General features: G+C 45.2%; 2 protein-coding genes across 2 annotated transcripts; both read left to right on the top strand.

Annotated features, from left to right (window-relative positions):
• Nucleotides 1–549: 549 nt before the first annotated feature.
• On the top strand, nucleotides 550–8336 carry LOC128836830 (ferritin light chain-like). Its single transcript, XM_054027490.1, has 3 exons — nucleotides 550–1021; nucleotides 5875–6021; nucleotides 7019–8336. Exons 1-3 carry the CDS (start codon nucleotides 854–856, stop codon nucleotides 7514–7516), a joined length of 813 nt encoding a protein of 270 aa, XP_053883465.1. The 5' UTR covers nucleotides 550–853; the 3' UTR covers nucleotides 7517–8336.
• Nucleotides 8337–17785: 9449 nt separating this feature from the next.
• Nucleotides 17786–21725, top strand: MYOD1 (myogenic differentiation 1). The gene is made up of 3 exons (XM_054027489.1): nucleotides 17786–18704; nucleotides 20153–20231; nucleotides 20866–21725. Exons 1-3 carry the CDS (start codon nucleotides 18156–18158, stop codon nucleotides 21114–21116), a joined length of 879 nt encoding a protein of 292 aa, XP_053883464.1. The 5' UTR covers nucleotides 17786–18155; the 3' UTR covers nucleotides 21117–21725.
• Nucleotides 21726–23658: the final 1933 nt, after the last annotated feature.

The following is a 23658-nucleotide window of genomic DNA, read 5'->3' as shown; positions in this document are numbered from 1 at the left end:
AAAAAAAAAAAAAAAAATCAAAACTGAGCCAGTATCTGGGGAATTTGGTTCAGGGCCCCATCTTGAGTTCAAATGTTGTAAAAGTTATTAATACTTGCACCATGCATTCAGGAAAGGGTGAATTCTTTTCAGACTGCAAACTCTTGGGTCAGGGCTGGCAAGGCCTGATGATCCATTGCCCTGCACCTTGTGTAGCCATCCTCAGGAGTGCAATACAGCACTCTCAAACAGGAAGGGTAGCACTTCACATAGGGTGACCAGACAGCAAATGTGAAAAATTGGGACGGGGGTGGAGGGTAATAGGAATCTATACAAGAAAAAGACCCAAAAATCAGGACTGTCCCTATAAAATCGGACATCTGGTCACCCTAACGTCACACCAGCTTTGTGCTGGGGTCAGTTACCCCCCAAAGCAAGCAGAGCAGCTGGGGCTCATGCCAGTCTCTTTGCTCTGTAAGGCCCAGCAGGCTCTCTTCTGGGTGCCTTGCAGCAAAGCCTTATTCTTCGTGCCTGTATCGTGTTACAGCGGTGACCGTCTGCCTGGGCTAAGGCAGGTCTGGACGGGTCCCGCGCTGCAGGCGAAGGAGGGAGGGGTTGCACTGGGGGCAGAAAACCGCCGATGAGGCGTGTCAGGTACCGCTGTGGGTGTGCAGCAAGGTGCGCCCCACCCAGAGGCCAGCGGCTGCTGCAGGGCCCTGCGCGCCGGCTATATAGAGCGAGCGCAGCCCGGAGAGCGCGCGGCGCGCAGCTCTTTGTGTCGTAACAGGGGGAACTTCGCCGCGCCAGAAGTCCTGCGCGGAGCGCCCGGCCTCTCCTCTCCTCGCCGCGTGGCGGGGGGGCTCGTCCCGCCGCCATGGCCGAGCCCCGGCTGAAGAAGCGCCGGGGCAGCCTGCCCGTGTGCCCCGGCCACCAGCTCGCGGTTAGCAGCCGGGCGAGGCAGAACTTCCCGGCGGCGGTGGAGGAAGGCCTGTGCGGGGTCACCAGCGCCCTGCTGGAGCTCTCCTACCGCCTCCAGGCGCTGGTAAGGCGGCGGTACCGCCCGCCCCGCCGCCGCTGCTGCTGCTTCCTGCCCGCCTCCCGCCGGGCTCCGCTTTCGTGCTGCCTTCTGCCCCCCTCCCGCTCAGCCCTTCCCCCGACGGGCCCATCCGCCCTGACAGCACCCTTCCCCGTCTCTGCTTCCCTCCCCGCTGCGCCAGCCTCCCTCAGGCTCCCCCCCTCCCCAGCCAAAAGTGGGCCAGGCCCAGGGTCAGAAATCCCCCCTCCCCCAGAAGCGTCCTGTTGAATTTAGGTATTGTTGCTGCTTTCATTCACCTCCCTCCAGTCCATGGGGGGAGGGGGGAGCAGGTACGGGGGGGAGAAGAGTGAGGGGGAGGATTTGATAGCTGCTTTCAACTACCTGAGGGGGGGTTCCAAAGAGGATGGAGCTAGACTGTTCTCAGTGGTGGTAGATGACAGAAGAGGGAGCAATGGTTTCAAGTTGCAGTGGGGGGGAAGGGAGTTAGGATGGGTATTAAGAAAAAACTTTTCCATTGGAATGGGTTACTTAGGGAGGTGGTGGAATCTCCTTCCTTAAAGGTTTTTAAGGCCTTGCTTGACATCCTGCTGGGATGATTTAGTTGGGGATTGGTCCTGCTTTGAGCAGGGGGTTGGACTAGATGACCTCCTGAGGTCCCTTCCAACCCTGATATTGTATGTGTTCCAACAGCTGTACAGCGTGCCCAGGCACCAAGGTGATGCATTGGAGCTATCGTTGGCAGTCCCCGTGTTGTGCTAACATTATGAGAGAATGTGCGTGTAGCCTCCTCTTAAAATAGAGGTGGGCAAACTTTTTGGCCCAAGGGCCACATCTGAGTGGGGAAATTGTATGCAGGGCCATGGATGGAGGGGGAGGGTGTGTGGTGTGCAGGAAGGGGCTCAGGGCAAAGGGTTGGGGTGCAGGAGGGGTGAGGCAGGGGGCTCAGGGCAGGGGATTGGAGTGTGGGGTGCAGGAGGGGTTTGGGGTGTGGGCTCCAGCCCAGCACCGCTTACCTCAAGCGGCTCGAGGGTGGCAGTGGGGCTAAGGCAGGCTCCCTTCTTGCCGTGGCCCTGTGCCACTCCTGGAAGTGGCCAGCATGTCCAGCAGTGGCTCCTGGGGGTGGGGTGGGGCAAGCGGCTCCACCATGCGCTGCCCTTGCCTGTGGGTACCTTCCCGAAACTCCCATTGGCCGTGGTTCCCTGTTCCTGGACAATGGGAGCTGTGGGGGCGGTGCCTGCAGGCAAGGGCAGCACAGGGTGCTCTCCTTCCCCCAGGGGCCATAGAGACATGGTGCTGGCCGCTTCTGGGAGCGGTGCGGGGCCAGGGCAGGCAGGGAGCTTGCCTTAGCCCTGCTGCGCCACAAGGCTGGCAATCCTGTGGGCCGGATTGAAAGCCCTGACGGGACGGATTCAATCCGCAGACCATAGTTTGCTCTCCCATGTCTTAAAGACATAAATGGGAGACCCACTTGCAGTGAGATCAGTTATAATGAATCTCCATTGATGGGACCAGATCCTAAATTCCTCACTCCCACTTTTACTCCGGCACCAATCTCACTGCTGAGGTATAATGGAAGTATGGGGTTCAAGTTTTGGCGTGTGTAGTAGTATCAAAATCCCCAATTGTTTTTCAGCACGTCAGTGTTTAGGTTGTTTTTCCAGTTTGAATGAAGATTGGTTGAGGGTGGGGAAAGGAAAGACCACTATGGGCCAGAGACGTGCAATTTGTAGGTTCTCACAGCAGTTTAACTTTGCAGTTCAGCATATATTAAGGGTACGTCTATACTTGCCTCCGGGTCCGGTGGTAAGCAATCGATCTTCTGGGTTCGATTTATCGCGTCTTGTCTAGACGCGATAAATCGATCCCGGAAGTGCTCGCCGTCGACGCCGGTACTCCTGCTCCGCGAGAGGAGTACGTGGAGTCGACGGTGGAGCCTGCCTGCCGCGTCTGGACCCGCGGTAAGTTTGAACTAAGGTACTTCGACTTCAGCTACGTTATTCACGTAGCAGAAGTTGCGTATCTTAGTTCGAAGTGGGGGGGTTAGTGTGGACCAGGCCTAATTTGCAGCAGCTGAGGATCTGGCTTGGTATTTTTCCGTTACTAGAGTGAGTGTTATATATACTTTGAATGTTCACAGTAGGCCATAATCTGCTCTCTCCCTGTGGCTTCAGCTGAAATTAGCATTATTCCCAGAAGAACGAGTCCATCAGTAGAAGCAAAAGAAGGATAAATTCTAAGCTTCTGTTAATTTAATCTTACTAGTTATTTGTCCTAATATTGACAACTGTTAGAGGGCTGATTGTAGGCTTCAGAGTAGTAGTTTGAATAGATCTGTTCTGTACTAAGGGATTTAAGAGAATGCTTTTAAATTTACAAATACATGAGACTGCTCCACCACTGTGTTACTTCAATTTTACACTAGTGCAACTCCACTAAAATCACTAGAGATACACTGACAAAACTATAATAACACAGTAACAAATCAATGCCATGTATATTCTGCAAAGCTCATATGGAAAACTGGGTGTATAAAATCAGTTTACAAGAGGGGACAAGAATAAGGAATCCTAGCAGCTTTGGGGTAAATTGCTTGAAAGCAGTGGAGGTTGTGTGTGAAAACTGGTTGTGTTGGTGAATCAGTGAAAGAACAGTTTGTTTTCCTATGAACATCACTGATATTTGAAGTGAAGACCCGAAAGAGGTTAATCTTACATGGACTTTAATAATAAATAAACTCTTTACACTAATGCCTGGATTTCAGCAGACAAGTCTTTAGTTTTACTCTGAGTAACAAAAGCCCACAACCGACAGATCAAACAATAACAACACATTAGGCTGAAATATTAAAGAAATGTGCACTTTACAAAAAAACTATTAATCAGTTGTTGGGGAACAAGGATGATCAGCACCCTACATCTCATGCCCCATGCTGCACTCCTTAGACAAAATGTCCATTGATTGACTTCAGGATCTGACCCTGAGTGTATCTGTGAGATCCTTTGATCAGCTTTGGTGTAAAGCATCAATCAGCCTGTGCAGGGCCAATGCAGAATCCTCTTCCATAGTGCAGAGGCCCTCATGTGCTGTGGTCTACCTTGCATCTTCTTGTTATGGAACTTAAATGGTGAAGAGATCTTGGTACTGGCTTTCCACACTCTGGGTGCATTCCACCCAATATGACTAAAACTGATAGTTGAGCATAGTTTAAATCTTGGAGTGTCGGAAGGTACTATACTTCTCTAGAAAGCCATTAATTTAGAGGAGCAGAATTTTGCCTCTAATATATTTATAATAGATCTAAGTGGTACCCTTAAGGAGGGGGTAGTGTATGTATAAATTAGATGTATACATAATATAGTTGTGTTGCCAGTAATATTTCCCTTGGAAAATAACTAGCCAGCATTGTCTATAAGGAAGTTGATTAAACTGATGCAGTCTGTTTTTTCTTGTGACCCAAATCTGTTGTAACTTTTTTCTTTTCTCTTTCATATTTCCAAATTTACATATCTTAAAGTTAGTTTTACCTGAGTCCTGTCTCTTAAAGGGGCCAATCCTATATTCCTAATGCACCTAGCATTTCCAGTTAAGTCAATGGGAATTTTGGGTAGGCTAGGAATGCAGGATTGGGCCCTTAGCAGTTTCAATATTCTTTTATTTTTATTTTTTTTTTAAATAACCCTTTGTCTTGTGGAGTTGTTGTTGCCCAAATTTCCATTCTGAAGAAGTCAATTTGGAGGGGGGGGGGTGAGGGTATTCAATATGAAGGATTAGGCAGAAGAAGGGAAAGGAGAGAAGAGAGGACAGAAGAAGGGTGAAACATAAGGCTAAGAAGAGTGAGACTGGGCAGCTAAAGAGTAGATAGGAAAGGGGTGGGATGAAGGTGTATCAACAACTAACGGCAATGCAGTAAAGGAGAGGGGGAAAAAAAAAAATCCAGAGCTATGGTTTCAGAATGGAGTGAACAATGATGTCAGGAGGCTAACATGGTTCCTCCTGGCTGCTGGTATCTGTGGAGAGCATAGACGACTGGTGCCTCCCCATACTTTGGGCACAATCTAAAGGGGAGGACACATGACTTCCCACATCTCCCCTGCCCAGTGATACCCCCACCACCCTCTGTGCCCAGCCCCACGTTACCTGCAGGGAGGGGAAGGGCGAGGTCTGTCCTTCTCTACCTGCGCCTCTTCCCCCATGTTTCGCTGCTCTCCCTGGCAGCTAGGTGGGGACTAGGACAGAGCCGCTTCTACCTGAGAGAGCCTGGTTGGGAGGCAGGGGCAACCCCTCGGAGCTCCTCTCCCTCCCCACCCCTGGTAGGCCAGTCTAAGGGGGGCACTTGGCCCCCTACACACTGCCTCTGGTGGAGAGGGAGAGGAAGCTGATTATTTTGGTGCCCTAAGTGGGTCCCTCTGCATCTGCTAGTGGTGATGGTGAAAGGATCTGGATACTTTTCTCTACAGATAAAGACAGTCATCAATTTCTGATAACTGTTTAATTTTTTTTCCCCAAATCAAAAACCCATTTGAAGCTAGAAGTCATAGGAGCATATCACTCAAAGCAAACAGTGTCACTAATACAATAGTCTCATGTCTAATGTTCAGGACTGGGGTGTGTGTATGTATTCTTAAAAAGAGACCGACTACCTGATCTGGAGGAACATTTGACTTACTTCATTTGTAATAATTGGGGTAGAAGTTTTTAGAGGTGCCGAAGGCAGTTAGAAGCACAAGCACTATTGAAAAATTTCTCCTTTAAATATTAGATCTGATTGACCTGTATTCTGTTGGATATTAATTTCCTCCTTCTTTCTTCCCAACTCCAGGCTTTCATACTTTAACCGCAATTTTTGTTTAAATATGTAGGGTGAAGTTTTTGATCAGTCTGACGTGGCTCTACCAAACTTTTCAAAGTTTTTCCGGCACCAGGCTAAAGAAGAGAAGGAAGTTGCAGAGGCCATGCTGAAATACCTACAAGAGAGAGGAGGCCATTACTGTACCAGAATCATCCAGGTGTGCAGCAGACAAATCTGCTTTTCCATAATCAGCAAACTCTTCTAAACATTTGTTGTGCATATCTATCACTCCCAACCTTTGGGTCTATACACCATTAGCTTTCCAAATATTTTAATTCCCCAATCATATTCACTTATACTCTTGTTCTTTAGGGACTGTTTCTTGTTTGTTTGTTTGTTTTTATTAGACATGCAACCCTGACTCTAGGGTTTGCATTTGTCTAGTCAAAGATAAAATGAGGGCGCTCATTCATATTTTTCCTAACGTTTTGCTATCCTAGTCAGTCTGATGTTTGTTGCTATGGTAGAGGTAGCTATGCAGAATTTTTGCCTACTGACTCTGAAACTGAGGGCCAGATTCTGGCCTCAGTTCTCTGTGGTGCAAGTCCATTGACCTCAGAGTGACTTCAGTTTTACACTGGTATACTAGAATTTGGCCCAGAAGATTTTAAGCCAAATGTTAATCTCCCTACACAAGTATAAATCAAGAGTAACTTGAAATCAGTGAAATCGTGTGTAAACTCTTATAGGAGACTCAGGTTCCTCAGACTTCTGTATCAAACTAGTGTCCTATAAATAGTTAAATGTGTATTTCTACTGTATGCCCTTCACAGCATTCATTTATAGCACCATGAGTAAAAAAAGTTGCCCTTAAATAAATGTAACACATTCAGTTTCCGTATTGTAGAGAGGGTTTTTTTTGGGGTGGGGGATATTTTGTTTGGGGTTTTTTGTTTTTTGAGAATGAACCTCAGTTATAGCTGCAGCTATCTGAATCCTTACTGTCTGAATTGAAACATGTTATTGTTAGTAAGTATACTGGAAGTGGCAGAATCTGACCACTGACTCAGAAAAGATTTAGTAAATGCACAGAAATGGAAGGAGCTGTTGCAAAATCCTAGTATCCTTCTGCAATGCATTTCTTGTTTGGAAAACCAGGTGTTTCAGGGAAATAGCAATGACTGACAATTCTGTCTTGCTTTTTATGTTTCCAGAGACCAAACTGTGAACATGTATCCAATGTGGTGAAGGCCCTTGAAGTAGCATTGGTTCAATGGAAAACAGTGACAGGATATTTTGAAGAGCTTTATGCCCTGAGCATTGAAAATGCAGACCCTCATAGTGCAAGTACTATTAAGAAACAATTTATTGAACCCAAGATCCGGAAGATCAAGTTGATGGGAGATCTCCTGACCAATGCTCACAGGCTTGTGTGTTCCCAAGATGGCAGAGGCAACCTTGGAGACTACCTTATGGAACGGTTACAGGAAGAGCTAAAAACAGGCATAGAGACAGATTCTAGGCACCACTGCACCCCTTGTACATCTCTTCAGCAATGTAGAGGGACTGCAAAGGGGTTGCAACGGTCTCCAAAAGAATTCTCCCAGAAGAGCAGCACCATAGGGCCAATGCATGCAAACCAGTGCTGTCCTTCCTCACAGTCTCTGTGCAAGGATATGCCAGGGGCAAAACGGAGGCAAGAGAAGGAATAGTTGAGGCACTATCTCCATTCTGGGCCATGGACAAACCTATAGGCAGCCACAGGGGCGGCTGATGTAAGTTGTCAGCCCCAGGGATGCTTTGGCTCTAAATGGAGGCTAAAATCCAGGAGATGAAATAATGGTTTAAAGCCCCATGACTCCGCCCCCCCCTCTGCCCCTTTACACTTTTCCTCCTGGGCTGTGCTTTCTGGGCTGTGCCTCCTCCAAAGTGCAGCACCATCTAATCTGTAATATACCGCCTCCTTGTATCATAGATATTAAGGCTGCTAGATGTAGGGAATGTCAACATTAATTTAACCTTTCAGAGTCTCTTACCCATAAATAACATTTCTTTTTTTTGGAAACTACCAGACCTCTAGGTTTCTTTCCTGTCTTAAATGGTTGATTGGATTATTTAGTGCAGAAGAGTTTAAGTATATAAGGTCTTTTAAAGAAAAAACCTTTTTAATACAGAGTAATTTCTATACTGGAGAAACTATAGCTGTTTATATTATTAAACAAATAAGATAATCACTATATTATACAGTGGTGCTGGAACTATTTTTATAGTGGGGGTGCTGAATATGGAAACCATGTATTTGGGTTGTTGTTACTACAAGTCAAGAGCTGCAGAAGTACCCCTAGTTCCAGATTATATCAATACAGATTGTACTATGTAATCATTCTTAAACATTTTTACTGTCTTGGTAAATATTACATGGATATTTTTTTAAGAGACTTGTTCTTAAAATGAGGGGGATTTCCATGATATTCTTAACTTTTGTAGCAATTATAATAGAGTAATTCAATAAATTGCTTTCTATCCAAGTTATTTCTAGTTCTACACTTCTCAAAGTTGAAGGATATTAATGTTTTTTGTACACAGTTATGAGTGCTTATTTGTAGGAACATGGCATTCCACTGTTTCTGACTTGGGCTAGTTATCTGCTTTGCTTGCACTCAAAAGGCTATTTGATGGATGGCTCAACTCCCTCTGAATCAGTAATGAACTAGTGTGCCAGAAATTCCTTCTACTGGCTGGACAGCATATTGTTTAAGAATTGCTGTGGCACTGGGACATTACCCAGGGTACATTCTGGACAAATGAACAGCTGTGTCCCCTCAGTTCTCCAACATGGGATGCCTTTTACACTGCTTTGCTGTGAGAGTTACAACACCTGGTCTGCTCACACACAAGCTTCCAGCATTCAGATTACTCCCAGTTATACTGCAAGAGTGCTACAGCCAGCTACCCTTGAATTACACTGCAGATCAACATCAGCAAGTTTCCAGTCCCTGACTTTCCACCAGCTCTCCTGGACAATACAAGCTCATATAAAGTTTGGCAAAACAGAATTTGTGCACGTCATTTCTATTAATAAAATGACAAACACACTGTTTAGATAAAACGATTACAAGTAATGAGGCATAAATTGGTTACAAGAAAACAAAACACAACAAATAGCTACTGTAACAAGCTAAGTGAATTCGAAGCAAAGGTCTCTCACCACATGTTACAGCAGTCTTAGTGGCTGAATTCCTTTGTCAGGATCCCTTCCTCACTCCCATGCTGCTTCCTTTGTTCGAGTTTTGTTGATGCCATGAGTAGGGAGGAATAATTTAGGGTGTCGTTCTCTTCTTTGAGAATCATCTCTAGCTGAGGTTTGGGAGACAGTCTGTGTGTTCAAGAACCCCCAGCTGTTTTTGTCAAGATGTAATTTTTTTCACCCACATCCTCTTTCCTGTCAAAGAATGGCCACTTAACCAGGTGAGAGTCCATTTGATTTTTGTTGACACCTGGCTGAAGCATAGATTAACCTTTGTCTTTAGGGAACTTGTTTGTGACTCTTCCTCAGACTGAGAACATGTCTTTAGTAATATACAGTAGACTCCTATAACTTTACATACAGTGTTGCCATACATCTTACCAGGACAATAGTAATCAATAAATTAAGTTTTCAAATAATACCTCACAAGGCATATGTTTAATAACACTTACAGTTTTCCAAAGAGGGTGAAAATACATGTACAAGCTGTCAAACCATCTTTCAGATAAGATTTAAAACAGTTCTCTACCATTTGCCATCACAGATACCAGGGCAAACTGAGGTATTAACCATAGTCTCCTGGCTAGATTGAGACCTAGGCAACTGCATTAATTCCCATACACAGTCTGCTATTACTTAGTGGACCAACCATCAGAATTTCCCAAATTAGCTGTAGGCAGGAAATAGTAATGTCCAATGTTGTATTCTCAATGTATCCAGTATAGCTATGGCTCATTGGGCACTCCTTGAGTGGCCCTTTTAGTTGCTACTCAATTTTGCTTTTCAGTATGTTACTACTGTATTCCCAATATAGAACTAAATCACTGTATGACAAAATTTAAACACTTTGGAGTTGCCTACATCAAAAGAGTAGCTAGTGTATTTGAAATTTTCTTCAAATTGTTATTAATACTCTAATATTCCTAATATCTTTGGAAAAGATACAATTTCTAGATTTAAAAAAGGCACTTTGTAGATATAATGCTATTATTCTCGATTTACTCTCTCCTTTATATATATGCTAATACTTATCTACAGGCAAGATTTCTTTAAGCATACATACTGCACCTTTAATATCAGAATTGTCCCTTTATTTATCTGCTAAGGAGGAAAACAAAACTCCAGAAAACTGCAGTCAAGTGAAAACTGTCTGATTTCTTAGTTTGCTGTGCTGCACACAGCTGTAGCAAGTGCCAATTTCTGTAAATCAGACATTCTAGCCACTTACTTATTTTGGTAACACCTTACTCCATCTAAGTCACTTTCCCAATCTCCCTTCTATTACTCCAGTGGACGGTTCAGCTTCTTATGGAAAAAATAACTTCCTCTACCTTCTACCATAAAAATGCTACAGTATTCCACCAGAATGGTCTAAACACTGTACTTGTAAATGGCAATGTTTGGGATCATTTTCCTAGGCTGCTGCAATAGTTAAAGGGATGCTTCCATCTCTGGATCAGATTCCAATACCCATACTCATGTTGAACAGTACCTTATTCCATAATTAGTTCCTCTGATTTCCATTTAATGTAAGCATGGGTAACAGACTTCAGCCCTTTGTAAATACCAAAATGCTGGTACAATAGTTAGTTGTGAATGCAACCAAACTACTCCTCCAATAACACATTACAGTTTAAAAAAAAAAAAACACAAAAAACAAACAAACATTCAAGTAGTTTGTGAACAATTCTCACAATACCTCTCCACAATGCTATTTGAGTCATTTACCTTTCCAGAATCTGGTGCAGGCTCACTCAGTTTTCATCTTGGAAGGCTAATTTAGTCCCCTAGCCAACTCCCAAAACTTCTCCCATTGCAGGCTAAAGGGAAGTCCAACAAAACAAATAGTCCAAAATGAATCCAATATTTACAGTGCAGGGACTCTCATGTCATCCTTTATCACTGGACTTCTGCCACAGGTCTTTGGTGGCAACCAACAAGTAGCTTCTGCTCTCTCCAGGTTTCCCCCAGGCTCACTAACCCAAAACGCTACCAAATGCTCACTACTTTAACCAGCTCCTTGGCACTCCATTTAGACTTTTTCTCAAGAGTCTTCCAAAATACTTCCCAAGACCTTTGATTGGAGAGACCAAGCGTAAAATCTGTTCAGGAGGAATACCCCACAAAGGGTTGCTACCTCCCTAGTTTCTGCCTTACTGGGGAAAGGGAACTCTTTATAGCTCTACTCCCTTTCCCAGCAGTCATTGCTGCCTAGCCTACAACTCCAATAGTCTAGCTGTACAAGTTCCAGAATGCCTTATTTGAAGGCTGAACCAGGAACAGGTTTAGAGCTGATCTTTGAACTCCTCTTAAAGGGCCAGATAACACTGCTATATATAGTTATAAATTATTCCCATTTCGCAAATGGGACAACTAAGTTAAAGAAAAGTTAAATGGCTTGACAAGGTCATACAGTAAGCCTTTGACATAGCCAAAAGTAGAACCAAGCAGCCCTATCTCCCTGTCTCACGCTCTTAACAATTCTAATATGCCACCCTTCTTCCCAATTTCTCATTTGAAATAAATATGGTTTATTACACATCTAATATTATTAAAATACATATTTTTACTTTGTTTAGTTGCTAGGGAAATACTTCACAAAGAAAAAGGAAAGTCAATTTCTTTTTCTGCCCAAGAATCACTGTTAGAATAGCAAAAGGTTGAAACAAGAAAAGTTCCACAAGTTTGCTACTTTACCTCTCAGGAACAGCTGGGATATATAATTATGAATGTGTTAGGGTGGTCAATAGCTGATCTCATTGGGACATATCGCTTTTCAGCGCTGGGGACAAAGTGAAAGAAGGAGGTAGTGGAGAGTCAGAACAATATTAAACCTAGACAGTTTTCTGTTTAAAACAAAACTGATTTTGGGGGGGGCAATGGTACAATGTGACTAATAGGGCTCTGCTTTGGCTCTATCGGAGAAGGCATAAGGACTTTTTAAATGGAAAATTGGGAACTCTTGAAAAATGAAATTACATTAAAAAGAATTAATCATTAATAAATAATCTAATTGAACTGTTGTATGAAAAGGAATTCAGGATTGGACTACAGTAAATATTTTAATTTTATGGACTATGAATAAAATAGAGGTCCCCATTGAAGTCAATGGGAGCTTTGGCCTTGACTACAATGGAGCCAGGATTTCACACTATGTGTATAACTGCAGAAGGGAAACTAATTTTAGGCCAGATTAGATTTTAAATATATATATATATATTATTATTTATTACTCTATTGTGGCTTAAGATTCACCTCTTGCCTGTAGTTATCCTTCTTGTTCTAGTGCTCACTGCGGGTCTAATCCTGAACACCTTGCCCACCCAGAACCTCCACTGAAGTCAATGGGAGTTGCAGATGTACACCACATGGATGACCAGGTCCACTATGGTGTGAGCACTACAGCAGATGAATTAAATTAACAATTTACTTAGATACAACTTTATTGTCAGTTTTGTGATTTTTTTTTACATTCTTACAATTCTTCTGAAATGTACACAAATACATTAAATATAACATTCTCTCATAACATTGCTGAGTTTGTTAGTGCAAACATAAACTCAACAATTTCTTACTTGATTTATGTACCCAGAAGGAAAAGAACTAACCATTCCATGAAACCAGCAAAGTAAGTTCTGAATTGAACTGGGGGGGGGGATGTTAATTTCAAATATTTGTTATTGCTTTATTTCATGAACAATGTTAGCGTGCTGGAAAACACACACATATACTGTTGCACCCTTCCAAGCAGAAGCTGCTAAGCAGTTTTAAAACCCCATTTATAATTTAATTATTATTGTTTTGTTTTATTTATTAAAACAACTAATCACCGATCATAGATGTGGGATTAAAGGTTATGAAAGTCCAGTTAATGCTAACTGCAAACACACATGCAAGTATCCCTACTCCTGTGGGTAATCTTATCCATGGGAAGTTAATCGCATACATAAGTCTTTGCAGGATCGGCCTCTTTAAAACAGAAGCTGAGGTGAAATTGTTCAAACACTTCTAAATCAGCAGAGAATTAACATCAGCTAAAACGCTAGAAATAAGTGATATTCTAAACTGCGAGCAAAGCATTCTAAATGTTATATGTGAACTCTGTAAAGGGAGGGTCCCAGCATTTGTTTGGTGCTGACATTTTTTTTCTAAGGGCCAAACTCCCACTGAAATGTATGGGAGTGCATGCACAGCAAGAGAGTACTCAGGATGAGTGAGGACGGGTGTCAGATTCCGTCTCTAAGGGTTTGGCTACACTGGCAATTTACAGGGCTGCAATTTTCTGGCTCTGGTTTCTGGAAAAACACCTGAGCGCAGCAAGTTTCAGCGCTGCAAAGCACCAGTGTAGACAGTGCACCAGCGCTGGTAGCTACGCCTCTTGTTGAGGTGGGGTTTTTTAGAGCGCTGTGCTGCGACCACACAAGGCACATTACAGTGTTTTACAAACAGATCTTCTTATGTAAAGGGGTAATTCGCAGTGCAAATCAAAATGCCATAGTAGGCCACATCAAACCCGCTATTGCTCTGCTGCACTGAGGTGATAGCTACAAATAGTTCTGAACTCAGTTCTCCTAAGGGGCTTCGTTATTAATGCATTAATCCATTGCTTTTTTAGAGGAATCAACTTGTCCCTGAAATACATGACTGCAATTAACCAGTGTTAGGTCATGTCTCCTAAACCAACATGGGGCCTCAAGTGCTGCTCCAGCAGTTACCCACCCTCCACACACAGTTGTTTTCTGTAAGGTCAAAACATAGCCCCAAACTGTCCAGGCTTGTAATAGCTCTGCTTGGGCTTGGCACGCCTCTTCCAGCCTCAACACATGCCTTTTCCCGCTGCCTGGCTCCAGCGGGGTTGGGGCACCACAAGTCCCGCCAACCCAGTTAAACTGGTGCAATAGCCAGGATATTATGGTAAGGCTGCTTATGTAACCCACACACCTCCTGGGTGTGATGCTCTGTCCCATCTAGTGGCAGGAGACCACTTAAAGAGAGAGATAAAATGAGTCTGCTCTACAGCCTTAGCTAGCAGGCAGTTGGCTTTTCGCTCAGACCCTAGAGGCTCAGGCACTAAGCTCCAGAGGTCCCAGGTTCAATCCAGTCGGCATTACACTTGCTCAGGGGCAGCTCCAGGCACCAGCGCAGTAAGCCTGCACCTGGGGCGCCAAGCCGCGGGGGGCGGCGTGTCGGTTGCTGTGAGGGCGACAGTCAGGCGGCCTTCGGTGGCATGCCTGCGGGAGGTCCGCCGGTCCCGCGGTTTCGGCAGCAATTCGGCGGCAAGTACGCTGAAGCTGCGGGACCGGCAGACCACATGCAGAAATGCCACCGAATCCGAGTGACCGCGGACCGCACACAGGCATGCCACCGAAGCCCGCCTGACTGCCGTGCTTGGGGTGGCAAAAAACATAGAGCCACCCCTGCACTTGCTCACCTAAAAAGTTGCCCCAGGTGTTCCTTGCAGCACAGGGGTTTCCTCTGCAGGTGGCACCATGACAGTAAGAACCTTCTGAGTAATATTTCAGGAGCCGCATTTAAAGAGACAGCTTGAGCCTGAGACGGGCTGAGACCAACGGGGTTTCTGTGAAGCTTTGTCAGCTGCGTGAACTATGCAGTTTTAGAGAGTGAGGGGGCGTCCCCTAGCGGGCGAGTTGTGCAATGTGTGCGGGGTGGGTGGGGGCGTCTAGCTTTCGTAATTCTGCGCGTTTAGATTAACCCCCCCGCCCCCATTAGACGGGTGGGACTCGGTGTAAGTGTCTAACCAAAATCACCCGCGGGATTCCACAGGCGCCCCGCTCCTCCGCGCCGCGCCGGGGGCGGGCAGGACTGGCTAAGCCTGCACGGCCACGCAGCCACCTATGGAGCAGCGAAGAGCTGCTGGGCAAGGCTTTATCGCCCCCTACTGGCTCCGTGCTTGTGTAACCTTCGCTAGCGACTGACTCCCCTGTATTCCTTCCCCTCCCCCGCATTTCTCCTGCCTTCCCCTCTTCCCCCAACCCCCATCTAGCCGGCGTCCAGACGGCTTCCGTGGGCCTTTGGTGGCATGTTTTTTACTCATGAGCTTGAGGGGCTCGTTGCACGGGCCCGCTGCGCTGCGTCCCACCATGCCCTAGCCCCAAGGGCTCTAACGGGGCTGCCAGGAACTCCCTCCCGTGCGTGATGCCCTTTGAACACACCGCTAGGCCACTCTCTCCTTTCCCCCCAGCGCAACATTTCCTCCCTCGTCTAGATTTACATCTGATTTCTCCGTCGTGTTAGAAAGATCTCTACCCCACCCCCTCCGCCCAGCCACCACACGTTATCAGCCTGGAAAAGATTTGGGAGAGCGGAGCACAAATCCGGGCAGGCTGATCAACTTCTATTTCTGTGCCTGAGACAGCCCAAAACTCAACGAGGGCTGGAATAAACCCACTGGGAGGACGGGAAGGGGAAAAATGGCGGGGTGGCCTCCTCCTCTTTCTGCAAAGCAAGTCCACACCAGAGACTTGCAGCGGTACGTGATTACAATCCGCTTCTTTCATTTTAGACTCAGCATTACCACAAACCCCACGTAATACCTTTCTCAGTCATCCGAAAGGCTGACGCGTGACTTGAAGGTTGAATATATTTCTAGATCAGGGGTCGGCAACCTTTCAGAAGTGTTGTGCCGAGTCTTCATTTATTCACTCTAATTTAAGTTTTCGAGTGCCAGTAATACATTTTAACGTTTTTAGAAGGTCTTTTTCTATACGTTTATAATATGTAACTAAACAATTGTTAAGTATCAGAGGGATAGCCGTGTTAGTCTGAATCTGTAAGAAGCAACAGAGGGTCCTGTGGCACCTTTAAGACTAACAGAAGTATTGGGAGCATAAGCTTTCGTGGGTAAGAACCTCACTTCTTCAGATGCAAGTGAAGCAGTGAGGTTCTTACCCAGGAAAGCTTATGCTCCTAATACTTCTGTTAGTCTTAAAGGTGCCACAGGACCCTCTGTTGCCTCTAAACAATTGTTGTATGTAAAGTAAATAAGGTTTTTAAAATGTTTAAGAAGCTTCATTTACAATTTACAATTAAATTAAAATGCAGCGTCCCCCCAGACCGGTGGCCAGGACCCGGGCAGTGTGAGTGCCACTGAAAATCAGCCTGCATGCCGTCTTCGGCACACATGCCATAGGTTGCCTACCCATGTTCTAGATAATCTAAGGCAATGTTTGCCTTTCAGGAGCCATTCTCTATACACTCTTGACACAAACTCCCCACACCCACTTTAAAACTCATTTCCTTTATTTAAAGGTGCCACATCTCCAGTTTTCTCTTAAACAGCTTTCCCCTCCTTTTCTTCTGGGTCCCTATTCTCACAGCTTTGCATACAGTAAAAAGCAAACCAGAGATAGTAACAAACAAACAAATCAATTGCATCTTCAGCGGGAAGCCGGCGATCAATGTCAGTGTCCCCTCCTTTCTAAATAGGGAGCTGGCAAGTGGGCATACACCAGGCGGCTCGCGTGGTGTTCAGGAAAAGGCTGGGACGCTCTCCAGCTCGATTTCGAATTATTTTAGGGGGTTCTTTTACAAATCAAACTCATGAGTACTATTATCTGGCCAGACATGGCATTACTATTACAACGGAGTCACGTCTATTCAAAGTGATGTGAAGTCTACGTGGAAAGTTTTCGAACCATTCAATGTTTTCTCCTATCAGACCACAAACTGATTTAATCAATCAAAGAAAATGATTTAGAGGGGAAAACACCGAAAATACAATAGTCCTTTTCGCCTTCAGACTGCTTCCCGGATTCCTTGAAAATCAACTGAACCCTATTCCTAGTTACAAAAGTTACACAGCATTATTTTTTTCACTTTTGCAAATCATTGGATGAGAAAATATTAGGTTCTTAGGAGAGACACTAAAGGCTGGAGAGAAAGAGAGGGGGGAAAAAAACATAAAATGCATCTGTGTGATTCTAAAAACAGCGCCCAGCTCACTCGCATTTCCTGAAAAGACAAATTACAATAGGAAGAAAAATCAACCTGCAATGCGAAGCTATATTTTCGTCTGAACGAAAAAGTTGCGATTCCTATATTTACAAGAAGGGCCAATGTTCTCTTACAAATGATACCCGTCAATATATCAAGCACCGTGAAGATACATTTTAAAGCTACCATTAAAGGAATGTATATTCGTTACTTTGTCAATCGTTTGGTTCTCTCGTTTTATTTTATTGTTTCTTAATCGCTGAACAGAAGAGAACTTTTGCAAAGTGCAATAAAAGAAAAGAGAAATATCTATTTTAGCTAGCTAGCTCTATCTCATCTGCAATAGCCAATAGTTCAGTTTAACAGCAGAAATCTTTTGCACGTAGCAAAAGACTCGGTAGGAGTAGCACAGATCACAACCTGAATATAGTTGTTTTTATTTTCTTTGCAATATTATTAATCAAGAAGCCTTTACATAAAAATAATATCCCAAAACATTTACATAAATACAAAAGTCTAAAATACCATTTGAACAAGGGTGAGAACAGGAGCGCTCATGCAGAAAAGAGTTAAAATAAAGATGATCCCACTGTGACGCTTATTTTCTGGCTGCAGTTTGACATTTGCAAAAAGTTTCCTACAACTTTTGCCTGACAAGGGCTCCAGCTGCCCTCCAATCAGACGCGACCCCTTCCCTGCCCACCCCCTCCAAGACCCCAGCCGCTGCCTCCTTGGGGCTAAGGGATTGGCCGACAGGTGAAAGGGAGCTCGTCCTGCAGGAATCCCCACCCGCCCTCAAGCAAGGTTTTGGGATAAATAGAGTCACAAATTGTGCTATCTGGATGGGCATCAGGGGAGGGTATTTGAGTGTTATGCCAAGGCAGCTCTGAACTGGGGAAGAGAGACAATCACCAGCCAAAGCTAAAGAACTATTTTGTCTAAGCCTAGGAAAGTGTCTCTCTCTCAACTAATTGGAGACTGTGGTGTAAGAGCGACTCCATTAAAAGTCTAGGGGGGAGTTAAACTAGATTAATCTGGCGGCTGGAAAATAAACTCCCTGATTAAAGCAGTTTGCTTTGCACTGGTCGGCTGGGTTCCTGTGGCTTCTGCCCCTGCTTTTATTCCTGTCCACCCCACCCTTTGCTGCCCCCATGGACTTGTTAGGCCCCATGGAGATAACGGATGGCTCCCTCTGCTCCTTCTCGGCTGCCGATGACTTTTACGATGACCCCTGCTTCAACACCTCGGACATGCACTTCTTCGAGGACCTGGACCCGCGGCTGGTGCACGTGGGTGGCTTGCTGAAGCCGGAGGAGCACCCCCACCACCACGCGCACCACCACGAGGACGAGCACATCAGGGCGCCCAGCGGCCACCACCAGGCCGGCCGCTGCCTGCTGTGGGCTTGCAAAGCCTGCAAGCGGAAGACCACCAACGCCGACCGGCGGAAGGCGGCCACCATGCGGGAGCGGCGGCGGCTCAGCAAAGTGAACGAGGCGTTCGAGACGCTCAAGCGCTGCACCTCCACCAACCCCAACCAGCGCCTGCCCAAGGTGGAGATCCTGCGCAACGCCATCCGCTACATCGAGAGCCTGCAGGCGCTGCTGCGGGAGCAGGAGGACAGCTACTATCCGGGGCTGGAGCACTACAGCGGCGAGTCAGACGCCTCCAGCCCCCGCTCCAACTGCTCCGATGGCATGGTGAGTGCGGGGCGGCTTCCAGGCCCATGAGATGGGAAATGAGGCCCCCCTCCTGTACCCTGATCCTCGGGAGGAAGGAGAGGAGCCCCGGCACCCCCATCATGATCCCTGAGAAAGAAACAGGAAGTCCCAACGTGTTCCCGGGACCCAGGGGTGGGAGATGTGGTCCCCAGTTCTACCCTGATCGGGGAGAGGGCTCCTATGTATCCTGGCCCCTGCCTGTGAAGGGAGATGGGGTCCCTTACATACTCTGGTCGGGGAGCCCGTCTTTGAAACCCCTGTGAGTGTAAGGAGGGGAGTGGTTGATCCCTAGGAAAGGTAGGGATCCCCATTCCGATGTGCCTGCTGTCCTTCTCTCTGAACCCTGCAAGGACAGACCTGGGGCAGAGTAGCTAGGGGATCCTAGCTATATCCCCTTGAAATAAACGTGGGAGTCACAGGAGGGCTGGTGAGAGATAGGACTCAGTCACAGTTGGTGCTATCACACTTTGATTTCAGTGAGGAGAGCTGGGGCCCTTATGAGGGCACCCCTTAGGAAGGGGTTTCCTCTGTGACCATAGTGCAGCTGCAGATTGGGGAACTGACGTTCCTGCTCACCTGTAGTGCAGCTCTGGAGAAGTCTTGCTTGGGTTCCACAAGTCTCTGATCCTTATAAGGGAAACCCGAGGGGAGGGGAGCACCTGATCCTGGAGTAGGGAAGCAAGGGGAATCTCTTCACCTCATTGTACAGCTAGGGCTGCAGCTTAGCTGTCGCTGGCCCCCACTCCTCAAGCACAGAGTACCTCTGAGATGGGAATCACAATAAAGGTTTAAGAGCCACCGGGACAGAGGGCTATTCCCTGAAGTGTGTGGTCATTACTGGAGCTGAATGTTTGGGAGGATAATAGAGTTAGCTAGAGCTGTGGGAAGCTTTATGTAACTAACCCCTCCTCAAAATGCAGCATTCTCTTTTCTTTTGGTGGTAGAATCCCTGCTATTGTGTGTGAAAGTATCAAAATATAAACCATATCCCGCAGGCTGTTTTTCTGTATGAAACGATAATAAAAAGAGCGTGAAGAAAAAAGACTATTGATGGGGAAAACACTTTTAAAATATTATGACAATTAAGTGCTTTCCCCACCAACTCCATTAACAAATCAAGGACCAAATGTTCTGTATTGTAATTCGAAGAGTCGGCGTAATCACTGATTACAATGTTATGAATTTTTCTTTGTGTGTGGCAAAAAATCCTTGGAATCATTCAGTAATATAAAATATTCTGGATTTAATATCTTCCCGGAAAGGTTTTTTTCCCTCATTCTGGGAAGCTAAAAATTTACCATATTTCAGCAAGGACTGGGGCTATGGTGCAGATCAGAGACTGGAATATGAAATTAGATGGTTATTGGAGACTTCGTGAAAATTCTGCTTCTGAGCTGGTGATATGCATCCATTCTTTTGGTTTCCAGATGGAGTACAGTGGGCCCTCTTGCAGCTCTCGCAGGAGGAATAGCTATGACAGCAACTACTACACAGAATCACCAAATGGTGAGTATTTGCCTTAATGCCAAAGACAAGTGTATGGAGGTGGAGACTGTCAGCAGAGCAAACTTCCCCTGCCCCTTCTGTCACCACTTGTGCTCAGCCAGCAAGCTGTGGGCACTGATTCAGGACACCCCCTCCCCCAATTGTTTCCATGATTCTGTTTGCAAATATGGGGACATCTTGTATGTGCATTTCATGTAACAATTATATTCCTTACACTGTGCTTTGGCGTGCATATTCGTCTCTGAAAACAGGCTTCAGATTTTAAACTGCTTTGCAACAGAGACTGACCCACCCAAAACCTTGGATCCAAACCTTGGAGAAGTTCTCAGCTGAATCCAGAGCAACTAACCCCCTTTCTGTATCGAACCAAAACCCTGGCTCCAAATTCCCTCAGACTAGTGGTAGTTCACATCCAAAGTTTGACGCTCGGGCCCTTCACCACTTTGCAAGTTCTAATATTGTCTCTGATTTTGACTGATTGGCATCTTTCAATAATATTTATTTCGTATACATTTCCACTGAACCTTTATGTGCTCAGAGCCATGCAAGGCTGGTTGTTTTTTGGGTCCTCTAGAAGAACTATTTCCCCAATTACTCATTGGGTTTATTGATCTCCTTTTCCCTCTATCCTTAGATCCAAAACATGGGAAGAGTTCAGTTGTCTCCAGCCTGGACTGTCTATCAAGCATTGTGGAGAGGATTTCCACAGATAACTCCACCTGCCCAGTGCTGCCTACAGTGGAAGGTGGAGCTGAAGGCAACCCCTGCTCACCCCAAGAAGGCGCTACCCTGAGTGAGAGTGGAGCCCAGATTCCCTCACCTACCAACTGCACCCAGATTCCCCATGACTCCAGCAGCAGCAATCCCATCTACCAAGTGTTATAAAGACAGGTCCAGCTGCACTGTTGTGCAAACACAAACTGCTATATGCTGCAAGCTCAAAGACCTGCCTTGAAAAGACTAAATATTTCTTTTTCCAGTTCTAAAATATCTCTGAAAATTCCTTCAAATATATAATTTTTCAAGCCTATATTACTTCAAAATACACTTAATTATTTATTGGTTGTTGAACTAAAGCTATTTAATATGTCTAGAGGTAAAATTGCATAGCACAACATGGCCGATGTTTATAATCTGTGCTTTGGGGAATGGGAACCAGGCTCTTGAGTTCTGGTAACACTTTTGAAAAGAAGAAAACTAGATGAATCTCAGGAGTAATTACATGAGACTTCCTTACTGTTACCCCCAATCCTGCCCAAAATAAGGTTGTGGACCATTTTTTATAAAACTTTTTTGTATAATTGTAAATAAGAGTTGCTTTGCAAAAAAAAAAAAAAAAAAAAAAACCCAAACAAAAATACAAAAAAAAAGGAATTAAATATTTAATGTTGCTTGGTTTGTTGTGCCAAACTTTAACTTTATATATTTATACAATGTGGTTGCCAAGAATGTTTTCAACAATATTCTAAATAAAGATCCTTATTTATAAAATCAGTGGTGTTATCCTGACTTTCCTTAGGGCTTCTAGAATTACTACCGCATTTAGGAGTGGTGCTCCGAGTGCTGCCTTGGCAGGAGGAAGATTCAGGCTCTGATACAGCAAAGCAATCCAGCCATGTCCCCCAGAGTCCAGTTATCGTGCTAAAGTGCTTTTCTGAAGTGGGGTCCATTTTTTTTGGTATCCTACTGAGGTGCTTTCTTACCTATTTCTGTTTTAATAATCTGAGATTATGATGAAATCTATATAGAGCCAGACGTCCTTGGCACTTTACAAGCATAAAGACTTGTTCTCTGCCCCAAGGAGTTTACAATATAATGGTTCAATCTCATAAGGCACTGTATAAGAGCTAAGTATTCTTATGAAAAGCCTCAATTCCCCTTGCACTTAATGGGGAGTCACCCTGATGGAGGTGCTCAGCATCACGCAGGATCAGGAACCAAATTAGCAAATGACTGTTTAGATAAGAAATTATGTTCTAACTCTGAACGGACATTCAGTATTTGCATATTCCTGGACACCAGAAAATAAATGGAGCTCTGTTGGAGCTGTGGAGTTCAGGTCCATGCCTAGGTTCAGACCTGCACCTCAGCTTTCCCTAAGGTCAGGGATGTTCATATTTGAGGTTCCAGCTTTCACGCAATTAGAGAAAAGCCTAAGAAGTGAAACTTGGATTTGAGCGTTCCCTGTCTTTGGAGGTGCTACAATCCAGGGATCTGGTCTGGTCTGGAGCCCTCTCTAAAAATAACCAGTGAACTAAATCTCCTTCAACATCTGTAATCTTGGGATCTTGCCATGAAATTTATATGCCCTGAATACAGATTTACATCAATAAATTACCCTTAGTCCACGCGTGCATGTTTGTGCAAGAATAACCGACTGCTCTGACACAGAATGAAACAACCCATTCTTTTCACATCACTGTGATTTATGCATTTATTTAAACATTTAAAAAATAAACCTTAAGAAAATCCCATAAGCAAGTGACTGATGTTCCAAATAATTGGGGTAATGGTGCAGACGTTACATTCTCTGAGAATCACATAAAGGTGAAGTGTGCAGACCTCATCTCTTCTGCAGGAATGTGGGGAACAGCCATTGACACTGAACTGCCTCTCACTTCCTCCCCCCCAACCTTCACTGAGGGGCTGCCTGTAGGAATCACATCTCACATGGGGGAGTGAGTAGCCCCATGTTGGATGAAGCGCTGCATCACCCCCCCCCCCTCCAGCCCTGTGGAGCCTACCCAGAAGAGGTGTGTCCGGAACCCCCTCCCACCTAAAGTGGGGATCCTTCTTTAAGGACTCCTGGAGACAGCAGCAGCTGGGGGAAATTCCTGGAAGCATGGCGGGGACAGTGGTGACATTAAGCCAGGGAGGAGGCACACAGCCTCTGTATGGATTGCCCTAGCCTCCCACTGATCTTTGGTGATTCTCAGGCCTTATGGGCTGGTTCCAACAATCAGAAAGCAACTTTGGGAGAAGATCCTCAGGAAGTTTTCTTCTACATGGGTGCCTCCCATTGGCTTTATGGTGGGAAAGGGTGATCCAGCTCGCAGGAGTCAATACTGCCCCTCTATCTAATAAGTTCTTCCTTGAAAAATTAAAAATAAATGGACCTCAGACTGCTCTCATTTACACTGATATAAACCATTTAAGCAGCAGAATGGCACCAGTGTAAGTCTGATCAGAATCAAGCCCTAATTTATAAAGAGCAAATACATTGATTTAAGGATTGATCCAATGCCCACTGAAGTCAATGATCAGACATTGCCTTCAGTGGACAATGGATCAGGCCCATAGTGAAAAAGATGCCTTGCATGATGTTTTAGTCTCATCTCTTCCCACACTCCCAGACTGGTAAAAGTATCATGGATGCAATTTTATGCTCATGTACATTGAAGCCAGTTAAAGTTTTGCCTGCTCAGGA

Source organism: Malaclemys terrapin, chromosome 4, assembly GCF_027887155.1.
Source record: "Malaclemys terrapin pileata isolate rMalTer1 chromosome 4, rMalTer1.hap1, whole genome shotgun sequence".
NCBI classification, from domain to species: domain Eukaryota; kingdom Metazoa; phylum Chordata; order Testudines; family Emydidae; genus Malaclemys; species Malaclemys terrapin.
The sequence above is the reverse complement of the archived record's forward strand: the minus strand, read 5'-3'. Positions and strand labels throughout refer to the sequence as shown.

Bases quoted from the DNA above. Each gene is read 5' to 3' on its own strand.
- LOC128836830 (XM_054027490.1), top strand. From the start codon at position 854: ATGGCCGAGCCCCGGCTGAAGAAGCGCCGGGGCAGCCTGCCCGTGTGC. The intron at 1,022-5,874 runs GTAAGGCGGCGG...TTAAATATGTAG, and splicing joins CCTACCGCCTCCAGGCGCTG to GGTGAAGTTTTTGATCAGTC. The intron at 6,022-7,018 runs GTGTGCAGCAGA...TTATGTTTCCAG, and splicing joins ACTGTACCAGAATCATCCAG to AGACCAAACTGTGAACATGT.
- MYOD1 (XM_054027489.1), top strand. From the start codon at position 18,156: ATGGACTTGTTAGGCCCCATGGAGATAACGGATGGCTCCCTCTGCTCC. The intron at 18,705-20,152 runs GTGAGTGCGGGG...TTTGGTTTCCAG, and splicing joins CCAACTGCTCCGATGGCATG to ATGGAGTACAGTGGGCCCTC. The intron at 20,232-20,865 runs GTGAGTATTTGC...CTCTATCCTTAG, and splicing joins CTACACAGAATCACCAAATG to ATCCAAAACATGGGAAGAGT.